At 42.7% G+C, this 22,543-nt stretch overlaps 1 protein-coding gene across 4 annotated transcripts in view; it reads left to right on the forward strand.

Annotated features, from left to right (window-relative positions):
- Window positions 1-22,543, forward strand: part of LOC137425634 (large ribosomal subunit protein mL63) — a 130,322-nt gene that overhangs the window by 65,693 nt on the left and 42,086 nt on the right. For all 4 annotated transcript variants that reach the window (XM_068114241.2, XM_068114244.2, XM_068114242.2 and 1 more), the window contains 4 exons: window positions 2,892-3,089; window positions 3,362-3,647; window positions 5,892-5,993; window positions 19,821-19,972. In XM_068114241.2, the coding sequence (XP_067970342.2) occupies window positions 2,892-3,089; window positions 3,362-3,647; window positions 5,892-5,993; window positions 19,821-19,972 (738 nt within the window). The remainder of the gene's footprint in view (window positions 1-2,891; window positions 3,090-3,361; window positions 3,648-5,891; window positions 5,994-19,820; window positions 19,973-22,543) is intronic.

The raw sequence follows: 22,543 nt of genomic DNA on the forward strand, positions 1-22,543 counted from the left end.
CCTCCCTTCAGACCCTGATGGAATCACAAGCTGATCAAACACCGGGTATGTCTCTCAATCCTGAGTAATCTCACACACTCTGTCTTCCGAAAGGACCATTTATCACCCTCACCCCCCCCCCCCCCCCCCCCCCATGTACCATCCGAACAATCCTCTTGAGGAAGTTTGGTCACTCAAATTCTTGCGTCTCACTATCAGCCATGAACTTTCTTGAGTAAACCACATTTCAAAGTTAGCCTCCAAAGCCAGTCTCCAAATGGGCATCCTCCGTCATGCAAAATCCTTCGTTGCCATACCTGAACTCCTATCCACCAACAAGGCCCTCATCCGCAGCTTGATGGAGTACTGCTCTCTCCTCTGGGTTTGCTCCCCTGCCTCAGACCTTGCTGACCTTGATGCCATGTAAACCAAGGCCTTCAAGTTCATTAGAATCTCCTACGATGACGCTGTTTCTATGGACTTGTCACTTCACTATCTCCGAAAGGTTGGTTCTCTCTCTGTCTTCTCCCGCCTCCTTTCTGGTCTTGCACCATTTGCTTTTTCGGTGCTCTTTCCAAAACGGTTGGTGCTTCGAAGTGAATGCAGATTGCGTGTCTCACTGTTTAAGCGGTGAAGCTGCTTCAATATTTGGCTCTGTCCTTCCATCGTTCTATCCATCCATCGATCCTTCAAAAATGAGGAAGAGCTTTTTCTAACCCACTGTGTTGAATTGTAAAGGGTTCTAAAGGTTAATTCTAATGGGTTTTAGTTTAATTCTAAAGGGTAATTTTAAAGGTTTTTAATGGGTTTTGTTCATATCTAGGCGTTGTCTCATCAGGCACCAGGGAGTTGGAGGTTCTTTTTGACCCCTCCCCCTCCCTTCCCCTCCTCCCCTTCCACCCCCCTCGCCTCTCCAGCCTGAATAGGCTTGATCCTTGGATGTAAGAGTGGAGAAAGAATGGTCTCTGCAAGAATGTTGAATCGATTGGAGAAATGCTTACCAAAGATGTTGAGGTGTACAGTCAGCCTGGATTTTGGACGCTGATTTAATCACATAATTTGCCATTTAATGGATTAAACTTCCTCCTCCAACCACTGAACCAAAGCAACAGTTTGCAGTGGCATTGTCTTTTCAAGAATTGTACTGATCACTTGGCCACTATTGAACAATTCTGCCACCATATTTATTGACATGAAAAATATATATATATCGGACTTTTTACCCTTTTCCCCCCAACTTGCTCATGTCTAGTGAAAGGTCAATTTAGAGAATACAGTTGTGGCCAAAAATATTGGCACCCTTGCACTTTTTTCAAATGACTCATAATTTTCTCAAAAAATAAGTTGAAATTGACAAAAGTATTTGGTCTACACTTCTTTATTTCGCTGGTAATATTACAGAATCTTTGTTTTTGATTCAGAACTTAAAATATCCTTTTAATTCAGATAATAAAAAGCACAGATCCTTTTCTCTATTCAAACTGTTTGAATGAGTGATTTTTATATTGCAGGGTGTTCAAGAGTTCAAATATACCACAGGTGAGTTCAATTCCAACGTAAAGGAGAATCACCTGCTTGAAATCTAATTATTTCTAACAACTTCTAAAAGGTGCCAATAATATTGTCTGGGCCATTTTAGGATTTCTGTGTGGAATAAGCTAAGATAAAATTTCTCTCCACCCTCCTGCCACATGTGCTGTGAGGAAGGACCGTTGCATTTGCCGCTTATCCTTCACTGTGGTCTCAAGCTTTGAATGATTGAGGTCCGAAGAGTCTCAGGTGTTAGTAATTTAAGACATCTTAATCATTGGATGAATCATTGGAATCTCCCCCGATGACGCTATCTCCGAGGGCCTTTCACTTACTCCCCGCAGGCAGGTTGGTGGTCTTTCCGTCTTCTACCGACTCCTCTCCGGCCGTGCTCCCCCAGCTCTCTCTGGGCTCTGTCCCCCAAATATTCCTGCATGTTGCACAAGATCTGCCTGCAACCCTCTTATGGTTAAACTGCCAAAATCAAGACTCTCTGCTCACCTTCACTCCTTCATTCCTCTTTTCTCCCGCCTCTGGAACAAACTCCCCCACTCTCTTCAATCCCACTCCTCCCTCCAGGTCTTTAAAACGGCTGTTCACCACCATCTCTTATCTTCCCCAATCCAAAACCTTGATCTTTTCTACCCCTGCTAATTTCACCCCAAATCCACTTTTTTGAGGTGCCGACTTCTTTCCTGGAAGTCCTTGGTGTCCTTGCGTTTTATACCTATCCTGCCTCCCCCCAGGCCCTCTCCCTCCCACACATCTCCTGATGTCCCTGCTCTCAAATATTGTGTTTGTGTGCTTCCTCCCCTTCTCTCCCCATCTTGTCGACCGCTCCCCTTTTTATATACTTTGCTTGCTTGCTTGCTTGTTTGTTTGGTTTGTTTGTTTGATAAATGTTAGCTCTTTCACGAGCCTCGACTCTATACAAAAAAAATAAAAAAATCTAACTGCATTTATTTTAATTGGACTTCGTTCGTATGTTGGGGAATGCCTGGATTGTGTTCTTGGTGAAAATCTTTTTGGTTTTGCCTTTTTCGATCGGTCACATGTATGGTTATACCTTCGTTGTATAATGGGAAATCCCCAATGTTCATGTGATGTGTTCACACTTGAAAACGCCATACGATGCCATGTCAAATTGCTTTGTCAAACCATCAGACTTGTGTGGTTGACAGGTTTGTAACATCGTTGTGTTTGTGTTGTGCTTGTACATGCATTTGTGTTGTATTGTATTCTGACTCGTGGAAACGCAGCCTTGCTATCAAAATGGTAAACATAAACCACGGTACTTCGTTTTGTCAAATGAAGCCTTCCCTATTAAGTTGGCAAAGCATCTGTCTTTTCTTTCTTCTATCCCCACTTTTCCTGAAATGCAGTCCTGAAAGGGAGGCGCTACCTTCCCCCGTACCAATGTCTCCCTCAAAGCTGGAACCAATGCGGGCACTGGATTCACGCTTTACGGAACGACCCAAAGTCCCAGCGTCACCCTCACCTGTTGCACCTACAACAACACAACAACAAAGCTCTGTGACGAACGTCCCAGGCAATGCAGGCGCTGCTACCGTTGCTGAAAAGTGAGTACCCTTTACTTGACCTTTTTTTCGATCGGTTTTTGTTGTATCTGCTTATCCTTTGCCTTCAATACTGTTTCCGATGCGACCTTCACCGCTGTTCCTCCTCACCCCCATGCTTGTTAAACCTTGCACCCCCTCTTACCCACCCCTCCCTAGTCCTACCCCCTTGCTAGCCACTCTCTCCTCATGTTGTTATTCCTGGCACAATAATGTACCCTTTCCATAGTTTTCTTGTGTAATAATCATTTTACCTCATGCCGACCATATTGAAGATCTGCCAGAGAAACGGCTGCTCCTTTGACCGAAGGAGTAAGCACCGTTACACCGAGCGGGGTGGTTGGGCGAGTGGAGACTGCAGCGGCGAGTTTGGTGGTCAGTGTACGGCCACAGAGAGAAAGCAGCAGCGACAGTGATGACCGGGCGGCAGTGGGAGTGAAGGGACACGTGCCTCCACCTGTACCTCGTAAAAAGCCGGAAGGAGAAGATGGGAATGCCCTGAAGAAGAAGGGCCGACCGAGGAAAGATCCAAAGATTGTGGCGACCGGTCTAGTTATACAGGTTGGCAAAATGGGGATTTAAGGGATTTATTTAAGGGGACCTGGAGGTGGGGGTTGAAAGTATATGTGACCTTGGGGCGAAAAAGTGACGAATGACAAGTGACTCAATTCCAACACTTGAGTTTCTGTTTTGGTGAATTCAAAAGGACTTTGTTGAACAAGTCTAGTAATTGTCTTGTCTTCCTCATTTCAGGCTTCCATATGCCCCACATTTAATTGCCCCACACGTGTGAAGCAGAAAGCAGTGTTAAGCAACTGGTTCACTTTGTCTCTGTCCGTGTGGCTGCAAACGCCAGTTTATGATCGAGGAACAACTTGATCGATCAAATGTTATATTTTGAACACGAATCGGAACATGAATCAGAAAACGAACCTGTAGTTTAGCAGTACTTTGGCTCTGAATTTCTCCCGATTGCACATCGCAGATAGGAGCAAGGTATCATAGTTTTACTATTTGCCTGTCCGGCAGTCAAACAAAATTGAATATTATTCCAAATAGGAAACTTACTGCTTTTCGCAGCGTCATAAAGGTGAACCTCCGGAATTTCTTTTTGTTCGACCTTCAAAGTCATTATTTTATTTCGATTAAATTATAGACTTGAACACTGCGTGGGGTAAGGTGTGCTATGAACTCTCAAGTTTGGAATTGTCTTTGAGATTATTTTTGATAAAAGCATTGCACCAATTTATTTATTTATTTTATCCTACTTTTTGCACTTATTTTACCAAAGTTAATTTTCAGTCGTTTGAAAACAAGGAGTCACTTGTATAGTTGTGAAATGGCAAAACCATCCAGGAAAACCCTTATTTAGCCCCATAGTACAGCATAGGGTTTAGATTCTTCCAAACAGGAAGTAACAATGCAGGTGAATGAGACAACCGGGGCTGTGTTTGACATTGCAGGAAATGTAACAACGGCTGAGTTGACTGAGGTGCACACTTGTTGGATATTTGGATTCGGTTGCTGGAAAAAATTCCTCACTTCCCATCCTCCCCCAGTGAACAAATGGCACAAACGTGCCTTTCCCCTTCCCTCCCCTTCCTAGTTTCTTCTGCAAACCATGTTTTTCTTCTTGGCTCCTTTTACATTCTCTTCGCATCCTTCTCTTTCCTATCCTCATATCTTTCGTTCTTTTCCAATTTAGTCACTACCCAAGCTCTGCACCCCCATCCCTCCTCCCATCCTCCATGCACCTTTTTCATAAATATTCATAAATGTGCCAAACAGTGGGTCAGCAAATTACTTTTGCAAAATAAATGTCTTTGAGAGAAAAGTAACTTTTTGATCATGAATGTAGGGTTCTGATGTACACATTCCATTTCAAGATAACCCTCACATCTAGGTTTACGTTCAAGATTGATGTTTCGGACCATTGTCTAAGAACACGTTCGATTAAGTTATTTGTTGGTCCTGAAGAGCATCTGCCTCTTAGATGATACATTAAAGATTAAAACAACCGTTCACATGCCACATTAGCTCGCATCCCACCACATTTTTTTGGAAATCCCGACTTCTTTCTTTCCTGGAAGTTCTAGCAGTGTCCATCTGTTTCATACCTTTCCCACCCCCCTCCGCCCCCCCCCCTCTGCCTTCCCATTCCTCCTCCCGCCAAGCCCTCTCCCTCCCACGGATCTTCCGTTGTCCGTGTTCTCTGCTGTTGTACTTGTGTGCTTCCCTCTCTCTCCGTCTTGTCTCCCACTCCCTTTATTGTATGTTTTGTGTGTCAGTTCGTTTTTTTTTTTTTGTGATTGATGTTAGCTCTTACACGAGCCTCGATCTTGTATACAAATAAATAAATAAATCCCATATTGGCTTGGTAACATTCCTGGACCATGTGAACCCATAGCTCATGATTGGGTTGCCAGGATAACATTCCCAACTGAACCCCAGGTTCATGTCGTGCATATGATTTATATACAAGCTCCACCATTGGCCTCACTAACATAGATGAACAAAATTATTTTGTTATACAAAAGCTGAAAGATGTCTGACATTTTAAAGATCTTGCTCTATCTTGACTCGTCACTCAGGTTGAGTGATTCCACTGCATGAATTGCTTGTGACAAAGTGAAAAAAATTGCAATTGGTTTTCCACAACATTTGCATCCAATTCGCCTGATTTGTCCATAGAAAAAGCAGTTAAAACATTTAATCCGATAGTTGTTTTTTGTTCAAATGTTATTGCAAATGTTTTTATTTGAACAATTATAATTGTTTCTTTTTTGCTTTTTTGTGATCCATCAGGCATCAACTCATGTGGAGAAAGACCCGTGTCGTCTTTCTGTGACGACAACGCCGACGTTAAAGCTTCCTGTGATTGGTGCCCAAAAATCTTTTAGTCTCCAGGTAATTCATTGGAGTACTCCTTCAAATAGTCAACTTTGTATTCAACTGGTTGAGGCAATTACTGATCATGTAACATTGTCATTTGTTATTAATTCAATGTTTTAATTTTACTGTGGGATCATCTTAGAGCTGACAGGATGGCCTACAGGTACGCAGACTCGCATCTAAGCTTTTTAGCCTGGGTTTGAATCCCAACCCAGCTATAAACTGCCATTCCGGTGTTTCGCAGGCAGGGTGATTCATCAATGTGTGTGCCATTCCTAGGATGGACGTTAAATGGGTGTCCCGTACACCAGAATTTGTTGGTGGACATTAAAGATCCCATGGTGTCCTTCGTAAAGAGTTGGCTATCTATCACCGGTACCCTGAACAAATTCCAAATTCTTGCCCCTAACCAGCAGAGGGCATTGCATCAGCGGCATGGCCGTTCCCTCAGCCAATTTTTATGCATCCCTCCCCCCTCCAATCTGCTTGAGGGTTGGGTGGTGTGGTTCAGGTGGAGCTGCGATTCTTTTCCTATTGATAAATAATCTCTTCTATAGTCGTGGACAGAGTGGTGCATATGTCTACTTACCTCCATACATTGTTGGAAAGTAGTACTCGTTTTAGGTACAACCAGCAGTTATCCGTTTTCTTTGGGTGGAAAGCGTGAGTGCGATTGAAATTTACAGACAATTTAGTGTACAGTATGGCATTTCATTTCTGGACCCAAGAAATGTGTACAGGTGAATGAAAAACCTGGAGAAGGCAGACAAAGCGTTCGTGATGAACAGCCTCTTGGGAGATCAAGGAGACCATGCCCACACAGAAAATCGCTCGTGTGGACAAACTCGCCCGTAGTGATGAAATGCATGACATTGGATGACATTGCCAATGAACGTGACATCAGCCAACGTACTGTGCACATGATTGTTCATGACCAACAATACTTTCAAAGTGTCATGCAGGTTGGGAGGAATACATTTTGATGCAAGGATTTGGGCTCATGGAGGAGCTAAATGACAATGGGTAGTATGAAGAATGACACAAGAATGAAGAACCTTGAACCAGGGAAGAACAGAATAGGAAAGATTCGGCATGTGTGGAAGAAATTTTGGATGTGCATGGGTGAGTGCACAATAGTTAGTGATGGACAGTGCATTTGAAAGACTGAAGTGATGAGAATGAAATGACGGACACAGGAAGACATTTCCATACTTGGGAGATGAAAGAGAGATTTTGTGGAGAGTTGTAACCTTTTACATCAAGTTTGAGAGGTTCTGAATCCGAAAACCAATGTTTCCATTTGATTTTAAAAAAAAATTCAAATCAAATCAAATTGGAAATCAAAAAATTTTCAAATGAAATGGAAGCATCACTTCACTGTGAAATAGGGGCATCATCCCACAATATTACATATATCAGCAGGGCCCTTTCATCTTTAATTAGTTCCATATAATAGACCACAGCTCGTTGTTCCGTATTGCTCATTTTAATATCAAATTCTGGATCTGAATCCATAGCTCGTAATGCTGTTTTGTAAAGTTCAAATACCATATGCGATTATTTAATTAGCCATTGTCTGCTAATGTCCTTGTAATTCATGTAAAAAGTACAATGCCATATCCATATGCCCCTCCTGCTTTTTTAATAAGCTTCTCCATGAGCTTCAATCAAGGTACAGTACTTGAAAAAGAACAAATCATCCCCCTGTTGCATAAATCTGGAAATACATATATATATATATATATATATATATATACATACATACATACATACATACATACATACATACATACATACATACATACATACATACATACATACATACATACATACATACACACACACAGACTTGGCATTTAATATGGAATATTTTTTTTGTCTTGACTTGGGTTTACTTTCTTAACTCAGTATATCAATCTGGTGAGTTTCTTTTACACTTTGGTGATTTATTTGTTAAAAGAACCATGTCACTGATTGTCTGTCGCAGCAAGAAGTCAACAACAGGATTATATCACAGGTGGCATGGCAAAATGTACAGACAGGTGCATTTGATGATTGGCTTCACAGTCGGGTATACAAGGGTTGTTGCGTTCTGTATTAGTGGAAAACAACTGCTGCACGTCTCCAAAAGTTATTGCCGTTTCCTCTGGAGATGGTCCGTCAACTCGACAATGCTGTTTGTCATGGAGTGGTGGCTTTACGAAATTACGGCATGAAACAGCGTGCTATTACTCGGCAATATGGCATCACTCAAGGTCAAGTGTCAAAGATCCTGAAACGAAATGCTCAGAGGGGTGTCCCTACTCCAATACCGAGGCCAGGACGTCCCCGCAGAACCACAAGGAGGGATGATCGCCAGCTGCACCGGTTAGTCCGCAATGGCCGACCCAAGTCAGCTAATCGGCTTAGGGATGAGTGGCAGCAACTGACAAATGTGCCTGGATCCAGAAGGCTAGTCAACCAACGACTGGTTCAAGCAGGCTATCGTGCCAGGCATCCCCTGAGAAAGCCACGCCTGACCAGACAACACCGCCAGCGCTGATTGCAGTGGGCCAGAGACCACCGTCAATGGCAGCCAGGACACTGGAATCACGTGATCTTCAGTGACGAGTCTAGATTTCTGGTCTATCGTCAAGATGGCCGCGTCCGAGTGCGCAGACAAGTGCATGAAGCCTACAACAAAGATTGTATAGTGCCAAGAGTCCAAGCTGGAGGTGGTGGGGTGACCGTTGGGCTGCTTTTCATGCAGGGGGCAAAACTGACCTGGTTGTTCTGAATGGAAACCTGAACCAGTTCAAGTACAGGGCCATTCTGGAAGAAACACTGCTTCCATTTGCTCGTGCAGCCTTTCGAGGAAACTTTGTCTTCCAAGATGACAATGCACGGCCTCATCGTGCTCGCATGATCCAACACTTTCTTGCTGACCGTGGTGCAGAGCATATGGAGTGGCCTGCCATGTCCCCGGATATTAATCCGATAGAGAACCTGTGGGCAGAATTAACGCGTCAAATCGACCACTTGGACCAGCAGCCGACCTCTGTGCGTGAATTGCAGCAGGCTATTGTTACTGCATGGCAAGCGATTCCTGTCCAAACCTTGGCAAATCTCGTGAACAGCATGCCTCAACGTGTACGTGCTCTCCTGAATGCTCGTGGGGGTTACACGAAGTACTGAACTGTAATTTTACTGTCCGTAGTCCCAGTCGTAATTTAACTTTTGTTTTTGTTAAAAAAGAATTTGGCTAATGTGCAAAATATAGAGATACTTCTGGAAAACGTACAGAAGTTTAACACAGTACTGTCCATGAATTGAGTTCGATATCAGTTTACATCACTTTCAAGGAAGGATCAATTTATTTGTTTCGAAATGTCAAATGTGGTTTTTGTTTCTTTTAAAGGTCACATTAACAAAATCTAGAATAATTTCAACATAATTCCAATGAACTTTTGGTTCTAAGACATCTTGAAAAGTAAGTTCACCCCCACAAAAAAAATATTCCATATTAAATGCCAAGTCTGTATATACAGTCACGTGAAAAAGTAAGTACCACCCCGTGTAAAGTTTTGACTTTTTCAACATATTTCAACATTCAGCTATTTGATCTTCATTTCAACAATATTGATAGATAAAGGTGATATAATATAACAAATATCATGAAACATTTACATTTTGTAGTCCATTGTATAATTTAAAGAAAGATAAATGCAAATTTCGCATGTGGAAACAGTAAGTACACCCTTGGCTCTAATAGGTGGTATTGCCCCTTTGGCAGAAACAACCTAAAGAAGGCGTTTCTTATAACTGTCTACCAGTCTCTGACATCGACTGGGAGAAATTTTTGCCTACTCCTCCATGCAGAATTCTTTCAGCTGTGCGATGTTTGAGGGGTTTCTTGCATGCACAGCTCGTTTCAAATCCCCCCACAACATCTCGATGGGATTTAGATCCGGGCTTTGACTTGGCCATTCCAGAACCCTCCATTTCTTTCTTTTCAGCCATTCCTTGGTGGATTTACTGGTATGTTTAGGGTCATTGTCATGTTGCAAGGTCCATCTTTGGTTGAGCTTCAACTCCCCGACAGATGGCCTCACATTATCCTCAAGCACCCTCTGGTACAATGAAGAATTCATAGTGGATTCTATGATGGTGAGCTGCCCAGGCCCTGATGCAGCAAAGCTGCCCCAAACCATAATATTTCCACCACCATGCTTTACAGTTTGTATCAGGTTCTTGTGGTCAAATGCTGTCTTTGGTTTTCGCCAAACATGTTTTCTGGTACTGTGGCCAAATAGCTCTACCTTTGACTCATCTGTCCAGAGCACATTGTTTCAGAAATGCTCGTCTCTGCCTCGGTGTTCATTGGCAAACTTTAGTCTTGCCCTGATGTTCTTTCTGGACAGCAAAGGTTTCCTCCTGGCACACCTCCCATGTAGATCAAATTTGTGCAGCCTCTTTGTAATGGTAGACTCGTGCACTTTGACATCAACAGTGGCAAGAGCTGCCTGTAGGTCCCGTGATGACATTCTGGTGTTCTTACAGACTTCTTTCAGCATCTTGCGGTCTGCTCTCGGGCTGAACTTGCTGGGGCGGCCTGGCCTGAACAAGTTGGCAGTTGTTTGGAATCTTCTCCACTTGTAGATGATCTTCCGGACAGTCGAATGATTGATTTCAAATTGTTTGGAGATCTTTTTAAATCACTTCCCAGCCTCGTAGGCATCTATAACCTTCTTTCTGAAGGCCTCGGGGAGCTCTTTTCATCTAGACATGGTGATGCCGCACACTTCAACAATAAAGAGCAAACCAAACTAAATGTCTGAGGTTTAAATAAGACAGGTTCCTCCAAGATCCTCTCTAACGATGTTCTAATCATTTGCACCTGAGCTGGTGCACCTGATTCTAATTTTAGGTATTTGAAGTAGTGATAAATGTGGGGGTGTACTTACTTTTTCCACATGCAAAATTTGCATTTATGTTTATTTAAATTATACAATGGACTACAAAATGTAAATGTTTCATGATATTTGTTATATTATATCACCTTTATCTATCAATATTGTTGAAATGAAGATCAAATAGCTGTATGTTGAAATATGTTGAAAAAGTCAAAACTTTACATGGGGTGTACTTACTTTTTCACGTGACTGTATATATACAGACTTGGCATTTAATATGGAATTTTTTTTTTTCCTTGCGTTGGGTTTACTTTCTGAACTCGGTATATCAATCTGGTGAGTTTCTTTTACGCTTCGGTGATTTCTTTGTTAAAAGAACCATGTCACTGATTGTCTGTCGCAGCAAGAAGTCAATAACAGGATTATATCACAGGTGGCGTGACAAAATGTACGGACAGGTGCATTTGATGATTGGCTTCACAGTCGGGTATACAAGGGTTGTTGCGTTCTGTATTAGTGGAAAACAACTGCTGCACGTCTCCAAAAGTTATTGCCGTTTCCTCTGGAGATGGTCCGTCAACTCGACAATGCTGTTTGTCATGGAGTGGTGGCTTTACGAAATTACGGCATGAAACAGCGTGCTATTACTCGGCAATATGGCATCACTCAAGGTCAAGTGTCAAAGATCCTGAAACGAAATGCTCAGAGGGGTGTCCCTACTCCAATACCGAGGCCAGGACGTCCCCGCAGAACCACAAGGAGGGATGATCGCCAGCTGCACCGGTTAGTCCGCAATGGCCGAACCAAGTCAGCTAATCGGCTTAGGGATGAGTGGCAGCAACTGACAAATGTGCCTGGATCCAGAAGGCTAGTCAACCAACGACTGGTTCAAGCAGGCTATCGTGCCAGGCATCCCCTGAGAAAGCCACGCCTGACCAGACAACACCGCCAGCGCTGATTGCAGTGGGCCAGAGACCACCGTCAATGGCAGCCAGGACACTGGAATCACGTGATCTTCAGTGACGAGTCTAGATTTCTGGTCTATCGTCAAGATGGCCGCGTCCGAGTGCGCAGACAAGTGCATGAAGCCTACAACAAAGATTGTATAGTGCCAAGAGTCCAAGCTGGAGGTGGTGGGGTGACCGTTGGGCTGCTTTTCATGCAGGGGGCAAAACTGACCTGGTTGTTCTGAATGGAAACCTGAACCAGTTCAAGTACAGGGCCATTCTGGAAGAAACACTGCTTCCATTTGCTCGTGCAGCCTTTCGAGGAAACTCTGTCTTCCAAGATGACAATGCACGGCCTCATCGTGCTCGCATGATCCAACACTTTCTTGCTGACCGTGGTGCAGAGCATATGGAGTGGCCTGCCATGTCCCCGGATATTAATCCGATAGAGAACCTGTGGGCAGAATTAACGCGTCAAATCGACCACTTGGACCAGCAGCCGACCTCTGTGCGTGAATTGCAGCAGGCTATTGTTACTGCATGGCAAGCGATTCCTGTCCAAACCTTGGCAAATCTCGTGAACAGCATGCCTCAACGTGTACGTGCTCTCCTGAATGCTCGTGGGGGTTACACGAAGTACTGAACTGTAATTTTACTGTCCGTAATCCCAGTCGTAATTTAACTTTTGTTTTTGTTAAAAAAGAATTTGGCTAATGTGCAAAATATAGAGATACTTCTGGAAAACGTACAGAAGTTTAACACAGTACTGTCCATGAATTGAGTTCGATATCAGTTTACATCACTTTCAAGGAAGGATCAATTTATTTGTTTCGAAATGTCAAATGTGGTTTTTGTTTCTTTTAAAGGTCACATTAACAAAATCTAGAATAATTTCAACATAATTCCAATGAACTTTTGGTTCTAAGACATCTTGAAAAGTAAGTTCACCCCCACAAAAAAAATATTCCATATTAAATGCCAAGTCTGTATATACAGTCACGTGAAAAAGTAAGTACCACCCCGTGTAAAGTTTTGACTTTTTCAACATATACACAAAGAATTAAGTTAAGCACCCCCCCCCCCCCCCCCCCCGTTTTTTTACAACCTCGCACATTACAAGTTTGTTGTCGTCAAAACAGTGTAATATACCCATGATATTGCTATATTTTCTGGAGAAGTGATATTATGGTCACATAAAAACATAACAATCATGCCGTTTTCAATATTTTATTCTGAATAATTTAAGGTGAAATTTTTTGGGAATTTTAGGCATATTTTCACCTCAATTTAAGTATGGAGCTATAGGTCCATCACGGACAGTGTGGATGACGTTTATGGTTTCTAACGTACAGTCATTGTTCTGAGAAGACCTCTAGCGATCTTTGCGTCAATAACGTGTGTAGGACCCACGTGATCGGATCACTGACTCAACCAATCACTTTTTTTCACTTTGATCACTCAATTTCATCAATGGATAATTGCTAATGTCATACCGATCATTATTTGATCTCACATACTTTAGAATATATGCCAATGTATACATATACACAAAGAATATATATTAGGGGGTGCTTACCTTAATTCGTTGTGTAGGGGTGCTTAACTTAATTCTTTGTGTATATTTCAACATTCAGCTATTTGATCTTCATTTCAACAATATTGATAGATAAAGGTGATATAATATAACAAATATCATGAAACATTTACATTTTGTAGTCCATTGTATAATTTAAAGAAAGATAAATGCAAATTTCGCATGTGGAAACAGTAAGTACACCCTTGGCTCTAATAGGTGGTATTGCCCCTTTGGCAGAAACAACCTAAAGAAGGCGTTTCTTATAACTGTCTACCAGTCTCTGACATCGACTGGGAGAAATTTTTGCCTACTCCTCCATGCAGAATTCTTTCAGCTGTGCGATGTTTGAGGGGTTTCTTGCATGCACAGCTCGTTTCAAATCCCCCCACAACATCTCGATGGGATTTAGATCCGGGCTTTGACTTGGCCATTCCAGAACCCTCCATTTCTTTCTTTTCAGCCATTCCTTGGTGGATTTACTGGTATGTTTAGGGTCATTGTCATGTTGCAAGGTCCACCTTTGGTTGAGCTTCAACTCCCCGACAGATGGCCTCACATTATCCTCAAGCACCCTCTGGTACAATGAAGAATTCATAGTGGATTCTATGATGGTGAGCTGCCCAGGCCCTGATGCAGCAAAGCTGCCCCAAACCATAATATTTCCACCACCATGCTTTACAGTTTGTATCAGGTTCTTGTGGTCAAATGCTGTCTTTGGTTTTCGCCAAACATGTTTTCTGGTACTGTGGCCAAATAGCTCTACCTTTGACTCATCTGTCCAGAGCACATTGTTTCAGAAATGCTCGTCTCTGCCTCGGTGTTCATTGGCAAACTTTAGTCTTGCCCTGATGTTCTTTCTGGACAGCAAAGGTTTCCTCCTGGCACACCTCCCATGTAGATCAAATTTGTGCAGCCTCTTTGTAATGGTAGACTCGTGCACTTTGACATCAACAGTGGCAAGAGCTGCCTGTAGGTCCCGTGATGACATTCTGGTGTTCTTACAGACTTCTTTCAGCATCTTGCGGTCTGCTCTCGGGCTGAACTTGCTGGGGCGGCCTGGCCTGAACAAGTTGGCAGTTGTTTGGAATCTTCTCCACTTGTAGATGATCTTCCGGACAGTCGAATGATTGATTTCAAATTGTTTGGAGATCTTTTTAAATCACTTCCCAGCCTCGTAGGCATCTATAACCTTCTTTCTGAAGGCCTCGGGGAGCTCTTTTCATCTAGGCATGGTGATGCCGCACACTTCAACAACAAAGAGCAAACCAAACTAAATGTCTGAGGTTTAAATAAGACAGGTTCCTCCAAGATCCTCTCTAACGATGTTCTAATCATTTGCACCTGAGCTGGTGCACCTGATTCTAATTTTAGGTATTTGAAGTAGTGATAAATGTGGGGGTGTACTTACTTTTTCCACATGCAAAATTTGCATTTATGTTTATTTAAATTATACAATGGACTACAAAATGTAAATGTTTCATGATATTTGTTATATTATATCACCTTTATCTATCAATATTGTTGAAATGAAGATCAAATAGCTGTATGTTGAAATATGTTGAAAAAGTCAAAACTTTACATGGGGTGTACTTACTTTTTCACGTGACTGTATATATACAGACTTGGCATTTAATATGGAATTTTTTTTTTTCCTTGCCTTGGGTTTACTTTCTGAACTCGGTATATCAATCTGGTGAGTTTCTTTTACGCTTCGGTGATTTCTTTGTTAAAAGAACCATGTCACTGATTGTCTGTCGCAGCAAGAAGTCAATAACAGGATTATATCACAGGTGGCGTGACAAAATGTACGGACAGGTACATTTGACAATTGGCTTCACAATTGGGTATATAAGGGTTGATGCGTTCTGTATTAGTGGAAAACAACTGCTGCACGTCTACAAAAGGTATTGCCGCTTCCCCTGGAGATGGTCCGTCAACTCGACAATGCTGTTTGTCATTTAGTGGTGGCTTTACGAAATTCCGGCATGAAACAGCGTGCTATTGCTTGGCAGTATGGCATCACTCAAGGTCAGGTGTAAAATATCCTGAAACGAAATGCTCAGAGGGGTGTCCCTCCTCCAATACCGAGGCCAGGACGTCCCCACAGAACCACAAGGAGGGATGATCGCCAGCTGCACCGGTTAGTCCGCAATGGCCGTACCAAGTCAGCTAATCGGCTTAGGGCCGAGTGGCAGCAACTGACAAATGTGCCTGTATCCAGAAGGCTAGTCAACCAACGACTGGTTCAAGCAGGCTATCGTGCCAGGCGTCCCCTGAGAAAGCCACGTCTGACCAGACAGCACCGCCAGCGCTGATTGCAGTGAGCCAGAGAGCACCATCAATGGCAGCGAGGACACTGGAATCACATGATCTTCAGTGACGAGTCTAGATTTCTGGTCTATCGTCAAGATGGCCGCGTCCGAGTGCGCAGACAAGTGCATGAAGCCTACAACGAAGATTGTATAGTGCCAAGAGTCCAAGCTGGAGGTGGTGGGGTGCCTGTTTGGGCTGCTTTTCATGCAGGGGGCAAAACTGACATGGTTGTTCTGAATGGAAACCTGAACCAGTTCAAGCACAGGGCCATTCTGGAAGAAACATTGCTTCCATTTGTTCATGCAGTCTTTCGAGGAAACTTTGTCTTCCAAGATGACAATGCACGGCCTCATCCTGCTCGCATGATCCAACACTTTCTTGCTGACCGTGGTGTAGAGCATATGGAGTGGCCTGCCATGTCCCCGGATATGAATCCGATAGAGAACTTGTGGGCAGAATTAACGCGTCAAATCGACAACTTGGACCAGCAGCCTGCCTCTGTGCGTGAATTGCAGCAGGCTATTGTAACTGCATGGCAAGCGATTGCTGTCCAAACCTTGGCAAATCTCATGAACAGCATGCCTCAACGTGTACGTGCTCTCCTGAATGCTCGTGGGCCTTACACGAAGTACTGAACTGTAATTTTACTGTCCGTAATCCCAGTCGTAATTTAACTTTTGTTTTTGTTAAAAAAAATTTTGGCTAATGTGGAAAATAAAGAGATACTTCTGGAAAACGCACAGAAGTTTAACACAGTACTGTCCGTGAATTGAGTTCGATATCAGTTGACATCACTTTCAAGGATTAATTTATTTGCTTCGAAATGTCAAATGTGGTTTTTGTTTCTTTTAAAGGTCGCATTAACAAAATCTAGAATAATTTCAACATAATTCCAATGAACTTTTGGTTCTAAGTCATCTTGAAAAGTAAGTTCACCCCCACAAAAAAAATATTCCATGTTAAATGCCAAGTCTGTATATAAAATATACAATATACTGAGATTGCTACAGATGTGTAGAGGTTGGATTTAGATTGTTGTGTAATCTCGAGTGCAAAGCTGTTGAGGTTGAGAAATATCCAGTAGATTGGGTAAAGATGATGCATGAAGAGAAGGAAAGAGTTTTATCTTACCTCCTGAAAATCCTGGTGTTGGCTTAGCGGTTAGGGTGCTGGCTTGGGATCTTAGAATCCTGAGTTCGAATCCCAGTCAATTGCTAAATTAACGCCAAGGGGGTTGATTCAGCCTGTCATCCTTCCGAGGTCGGCAAATTGAGTACCAGCTTGCTGGGATGAATGATCCCGGTGTGTACCCCGATTTACCGTATCCCTGCGCATCGTAAGAGGCGACTAAGGGTTGGCGTCAGGAAGGGCATCCCGCCATAAAAACATTGCCTCAAACAGGGAACCATGATTGTCATGGGGCCCGCAAGGCTAACCCCCGCTCTAGCGGGGAAAAATGGCCTTAAAACGATCATTCATTCATTTCATTCTTACTTCCTGAAAATCCCTTGAGCTTAACATGTTTTACTTGAGTAAATGAGGACAGATAAGCTGTGCTCCTCCCAAGAGACAAGATGGAGAGCAACATCTATTCAGATGAACAACTATTGAAGTTATGAATGAGGTCGAAGTTGTGAAAGATTTGACGGACTGCTGAAGTCAACATATACGAGGGTCCTCATACAAAAGGAAGAAGTGTCAATGGTTGTTGTTGTTTTCATATGCAGCCTGTGGCTACTGGTAGCATAATTTCTCTGGAAGCGCGTTTGTGCCACTGATGCAGTGCCCCAACTACCAGTCAGCTGGTACTCAATTTGCTGAACTCAAAAGGATGACAGGCTGAGTCAACCCTCCTGGTGTTAATTCAACAGTCGACCGGGATTCGAACTCAGGATCCTTGGATCCCAAGCCGGCACCCTAACCATTAAGCTATCACCCACCTCCATTGATGTAGTTTAAGGTTAACGGTCTTTCGAATCCAAAGTTTCTTTCGAATCCAAATTGTAGACCAGAATCTGAGGTGTAATCCACTTTGGTTTAGCATACGAGCCATGAATTGAAGAATACTGTTTATGGGTATGGTGTGTGGGGTAGTTGACAGTGGCATCGTTACACTTGGCAGATGCATATGTAGTCATGGCCAAAAAATATTGGCACTTCAAATAAAGCACCATTTCTTCCAGAAAATTGTTGAAAAAAAAAATATTTTGGTATCCACATACGGTATGTATTTCTTTAGTTTGCAGTGGAGAAAATCAAAAAAAGCTGAAGAAATGACTAAATCTTAGCTTATTCCACACAGAAATCCTAAAATTGACCAGACCATATTATTGGCACCTTTTAGAAGTTGCTAGAAATAATTGGATTTCAAGCAGGTGATTCTCCTTTACTTTGGAATTGAACTCACCTGTGGTGAGTTTCCTGTGCCTGCAATATAAAAATCACTCATTCAACCAGTTTGAATAGAGAATAGGAGTCATTCTGCTGTTTTGTGTCACTGTGTGTACCACAATGAGCATGGAGAAAAGAAAGACAACCAGATAATTGTCTGAGGAGGTCAGATGCAAGATTGTAGCCAAGCATGAACAATCTGAAGGCTACAAGTCCATCTCCAGAGACCTTGATGTTCCTGTGTCCACCGTACGCAATGTTCTCAGGAGGTTTAAGGTCCATGGCACTGTAGCCAACCTCCCTGGACATGCCGCAAGAGAAAACTCGATCAAAGATTGCAGCGAAGGATTGTTTGAATGGTGGAGAAAGCACCTCGATCAACTGCCAAACAGATTCAAGTTGACCTTTTTTTTGGTTGACCAAATTCGAGCTTTTTGGTAAAGCACATCATCTCTATGTTTACAGAAAACAAAATGAAGCCTTCAAAGAAAAGAACACCTTCCCTACAGTCAAACATGTAAGAGGTTCAGTGATGTTTTGGGGTTGCTGTGCTGCCTCTGGCACTGGGTGCCTTGAATGTGTGCATGTCATCATGAAATCAGGAGATTACCAAGGAATTTTGGAGCGCAGTGTTGAACCCAATGTTAGAAAGGTGGGTCTCCGTCGAAGGCCATTTGTCTTGCAGTAGGACAATGGCCCCAAACACTTCAAAAAGCACCCAGGGATGGTTCAAGACAAAACGCTGGACTGTTCTGAAGTAGCCAGCAATGAGTCCGGATCTAAATTCCATTGAACACCTGTGGGGAGATCTGAAAACAGCAGTTGGGAGAAGGCACCTTCAAATTTGGGAGAACTGGAGCAGTTTGCACAAGAAGAGTGGGCCAAACTGCCAGGAGAGAGGTGGAGGAAGCTCATTCATGGCTATAGGAAGCGCTTGACTGCAGTTATTTTGACCAAAGGCTGTGCTACCAAATATTAAATCTTGGGTGTCAATAATTTTGTCAATGCCATTTCTTTTTATTTTCTGATTTAAAAGGATATATTAAGTTCTGAATCAAAAACAAAGATTCTGTAATATTACCAGCGAAATAATGAATTGTGGAGACCAAATACTTCAGTCAATTTCAACTTATTTTTTGAGAAAATTATGAGTTATTTGAAAAAAGTGCAAGGGTGCCTATATTTTTTGGCCAAGACTGTAGATCTGTGCTATATTAATTAATCCAGGGTTTATTGGAGTGTTTTGACATTCCTGAGACAACTTGAGACTTCCTGATGAAATAGCACTATGACCTGTTTTTTTCTGAACAAAGTGAAAGCTCCCTCATGGAAGAGTGATGTGACGTAGGTTATGAATTGACAGTTGGATACAATAAGTATGGAAATTAACTGGAAAAAGGGAAGGAAATACTGCAAGTAACAGGGTTTGGTTGGGAAAGGATTCTTGTAGGTTAAACAGATGGAAGATGCGGATACGGTCAGAATGCATGTCTGGTAAAAATGTTGTTGAAGTTCGGATTTTAATTAAACTAAGTACATGTACTATGATACATGTGTACATATTCGATATTGAGGTCAAATGTTCTTGAGCTTTTAGGTCAAAGATAGAGTAAGCAAAGACTTAATATGGGCAAAGGCATATCGTCGCAACGTCAAATTATATCGTTTCTTTTTCTTTTTGTTTTAATCCTCATACTTTACCACAACCTAACTTCTAATGCAGGTATCCAGTGAGCCAGGACTAAGTTTGGAAGTAGAGAATGAAACTGGCGGTGTTGGAAACTTGAAGCTCCATCGACTGGTGTGCAGGAGAGAAGGTGCTGGAATCTGGGATACTCACCTCACTTCTCGTGTGTTAGCAGCTGCGGCAAGCAGGTATGCTCAGAGGATAAGATTGTTTTGATGCCATTCAGAAGTTTTTATCACACTTCTTGTGATCCGTTGTGGATTGACCCAGACGGCCGTTATTCTATAATGTTGTCTAAGTGACTTAGTGCAAAATTGTTTTACAGAAGATTTTACAGATTGAGTACCAGCTTGCTGGGGTGAATGATCCCGGTGTGTACCCCGATTTACAATAGGTACACCGTATCCCTGTGCATCGTAAGAGGCGACTAAGGGTTGGCATCAGGAAGGGCATCCGGCCATAAAAAAAACAACATTGCCTCAAGCAGGGAACCATGATTGCCATGGGGCCCACAAGGCTAACCCCCACTCTAGTGGGGAAAAATGGCCTTAAAACGATCATTCAGTCATTCATTCATTCATTCAGAGGGGGAATTTGTTTTTTAATTGACTGTTTGAATTATTATTATCATGAAAATGGACCTGTTTGCCATTAAGAGGGATGGTAATTGAGTAGGGTGTGAGCACATATGGTCATTCTATTGATATGTATAAATATTTTGGGGGATTAGATGCAGAAAATGCCACGATTATGTGCAGGAAGAGTGAAGATCTCAACACTTGGTCAAAATCTATGCACGATGGCATCAAAGGAATGTTGAAATAGTTGGGCAAGGTTAATAACTTGAATGCACGTAGAAAGGAGAGGTTTTGGACCACACACTCGCATGTTAACTCAGCTGGCAAAAAATAGCCTAAAATTTCAGTTATAATGATATAGTATTATGATATATGAGTTATATGAGTTATAAAAAATTTCAGTATTATGATAAGCTAGAGTAGTCGATCCAGCAGGTCAGCCCAGGCAGCGCTGTTGACTGATGACCAGAGCGTCCCGAACGTAAGATGGTACTGACTTTGTCAGGCAGGCAGCAATTCAGAAGTGAGGTCTGGCTAGGTAGTTGGAATGTGGGATCAATGGAGGGGAGAGGGATTGAGGTGGTGGAGATGATTTAATGAAGGAGGTTGGAAGTGTTATGTGTGTGCAGAAGACCAGCTGGAAAGGAGACAGGGCGAGGATGTTGGTAGGAGGATACAAGCTGTTGCACGTGAGTGGGGATTGAAGGAGTAATAGCGTGGGAATAATAGTATCGGAAGAGATAAGCAAGCAGATCCTGGGGTTTGGAGAAGGGTTGAGGACTTGAAGTTGTGAAAGTTTTGGGGGGGGGGGGGGGGAGGGAAGGGTTCTGGACTTCAGGTTGGATACTTTGGAGGGTCTGTGGTGAGTTGAGAATTTGAAGAAGAAAGGGGGGAGGGGAGGATAGAGGGTTGGTGTGTGGGAGGGGAATTGAGGACTTGGTGTTTGGGAAAGGGAGTTGAGTACTTGGTCACATTTTATATTACGTGGAATTTCCGTGGGTCCTGCTCATTGGATATTAAAACACAAGCAGAGGCCCGTGGTAAAAAAAATACCATGCCAGAAAAGCCTCAGTGTATTATATCGAAGGAGAAGAGAAGATCGGACACCCTCCCCCCGGAAAAGCAACGTTCACTATGACATTGTACACTGTTGCTCCGCACACTAACAGGGCGTGAAGACTTCATGAAGCGAATATCCGGCCGAGTGTGGGTCATGTGAGTGCAGTTGCACTCACCCCCTGGAGAAGCAAAGTTGGCATTCTTATGATGAGGACGCCAAGGACGACGGCGACAGGAAAATCGAAAAGAGTGGTCTTCACCATGGGATGACATTTTGCGTCCGACTGGGGTGTCAGCAGAGGGTGGGGGCTGTCGGGGAAAAAGCCTTTAGCTTCTTAAGGATGGACCCCTCGACGCTTTGGTGTATTATTTTGTTGATTACATAATGCTGTATTTACTCTTATGTATTTTCTTGGTTATCGATAAATATGTAGTGCCCATTTACAGTCAATCTTCATTAACATTGATCAGTCATTTTTCCCTTGATGATAACGGGCATAGTCCAATCAATGCAGTTATGCTGCAATATTGCTTGTGCTTGCCTTGAAGACTGCATATGAACGCAAACATTATTTATTGAGGAAACCATGCACGGGAAGTGTAGATTCCAAACTCGGGGTAGCCATGAACAGTATTTAAAGTGGATTGAACAAGCTCGTGCAGATTGTGTTTTAAGAGTTTTTATCTTTCTAACTTGGGTGAAGGTTGTCCTGTCTCTGTGGGTTCTCTCTAGGTATTATAACGTTGCTACTTTCCTTTAAACATAGATACACTTAGGTCCTGGAAAAACTTGCAGGTCTTGTAAAGTCCTGCAATCCCGTTTGTACGTGCGTGCGTGTGTGTGTTAATGTGTCTGGGTCTTGATCACGTCGGACACTATCACCCCCAGTAAAACAGAGCAACATGTTTGGCTTTGAATCAAGCGCACGAACACTCACGTCATCTCGTTTGTGCGCAAACTAACGATTGCTTCCTCGGCTGTCTTTTTATGCGAAGATGACAGAGCAGGAAGAATGGCTCATAAACTGGCCCAAACAATTTAATGACAATAATAATCATAATATAATATATTTTTATAATGTCACAAGAGGTACAAATAAAACGTCAGACCATTGGTAAAGG

The sequence above is a fragment of the Myxine glutinosa genome, chromosome 4 (assembly GCF_964187855.1).
Source record: "Myxine glutinosa chromosome 4, kmMyxGlut1.1, whole genome shotgun sequence".
Classification (NCBI taxonomy): Eukaryota; Metazoa; Chordata; class Myxini; order Myxiniformes; family Myxinidae; genus Myxine; species Myxine glutinosa.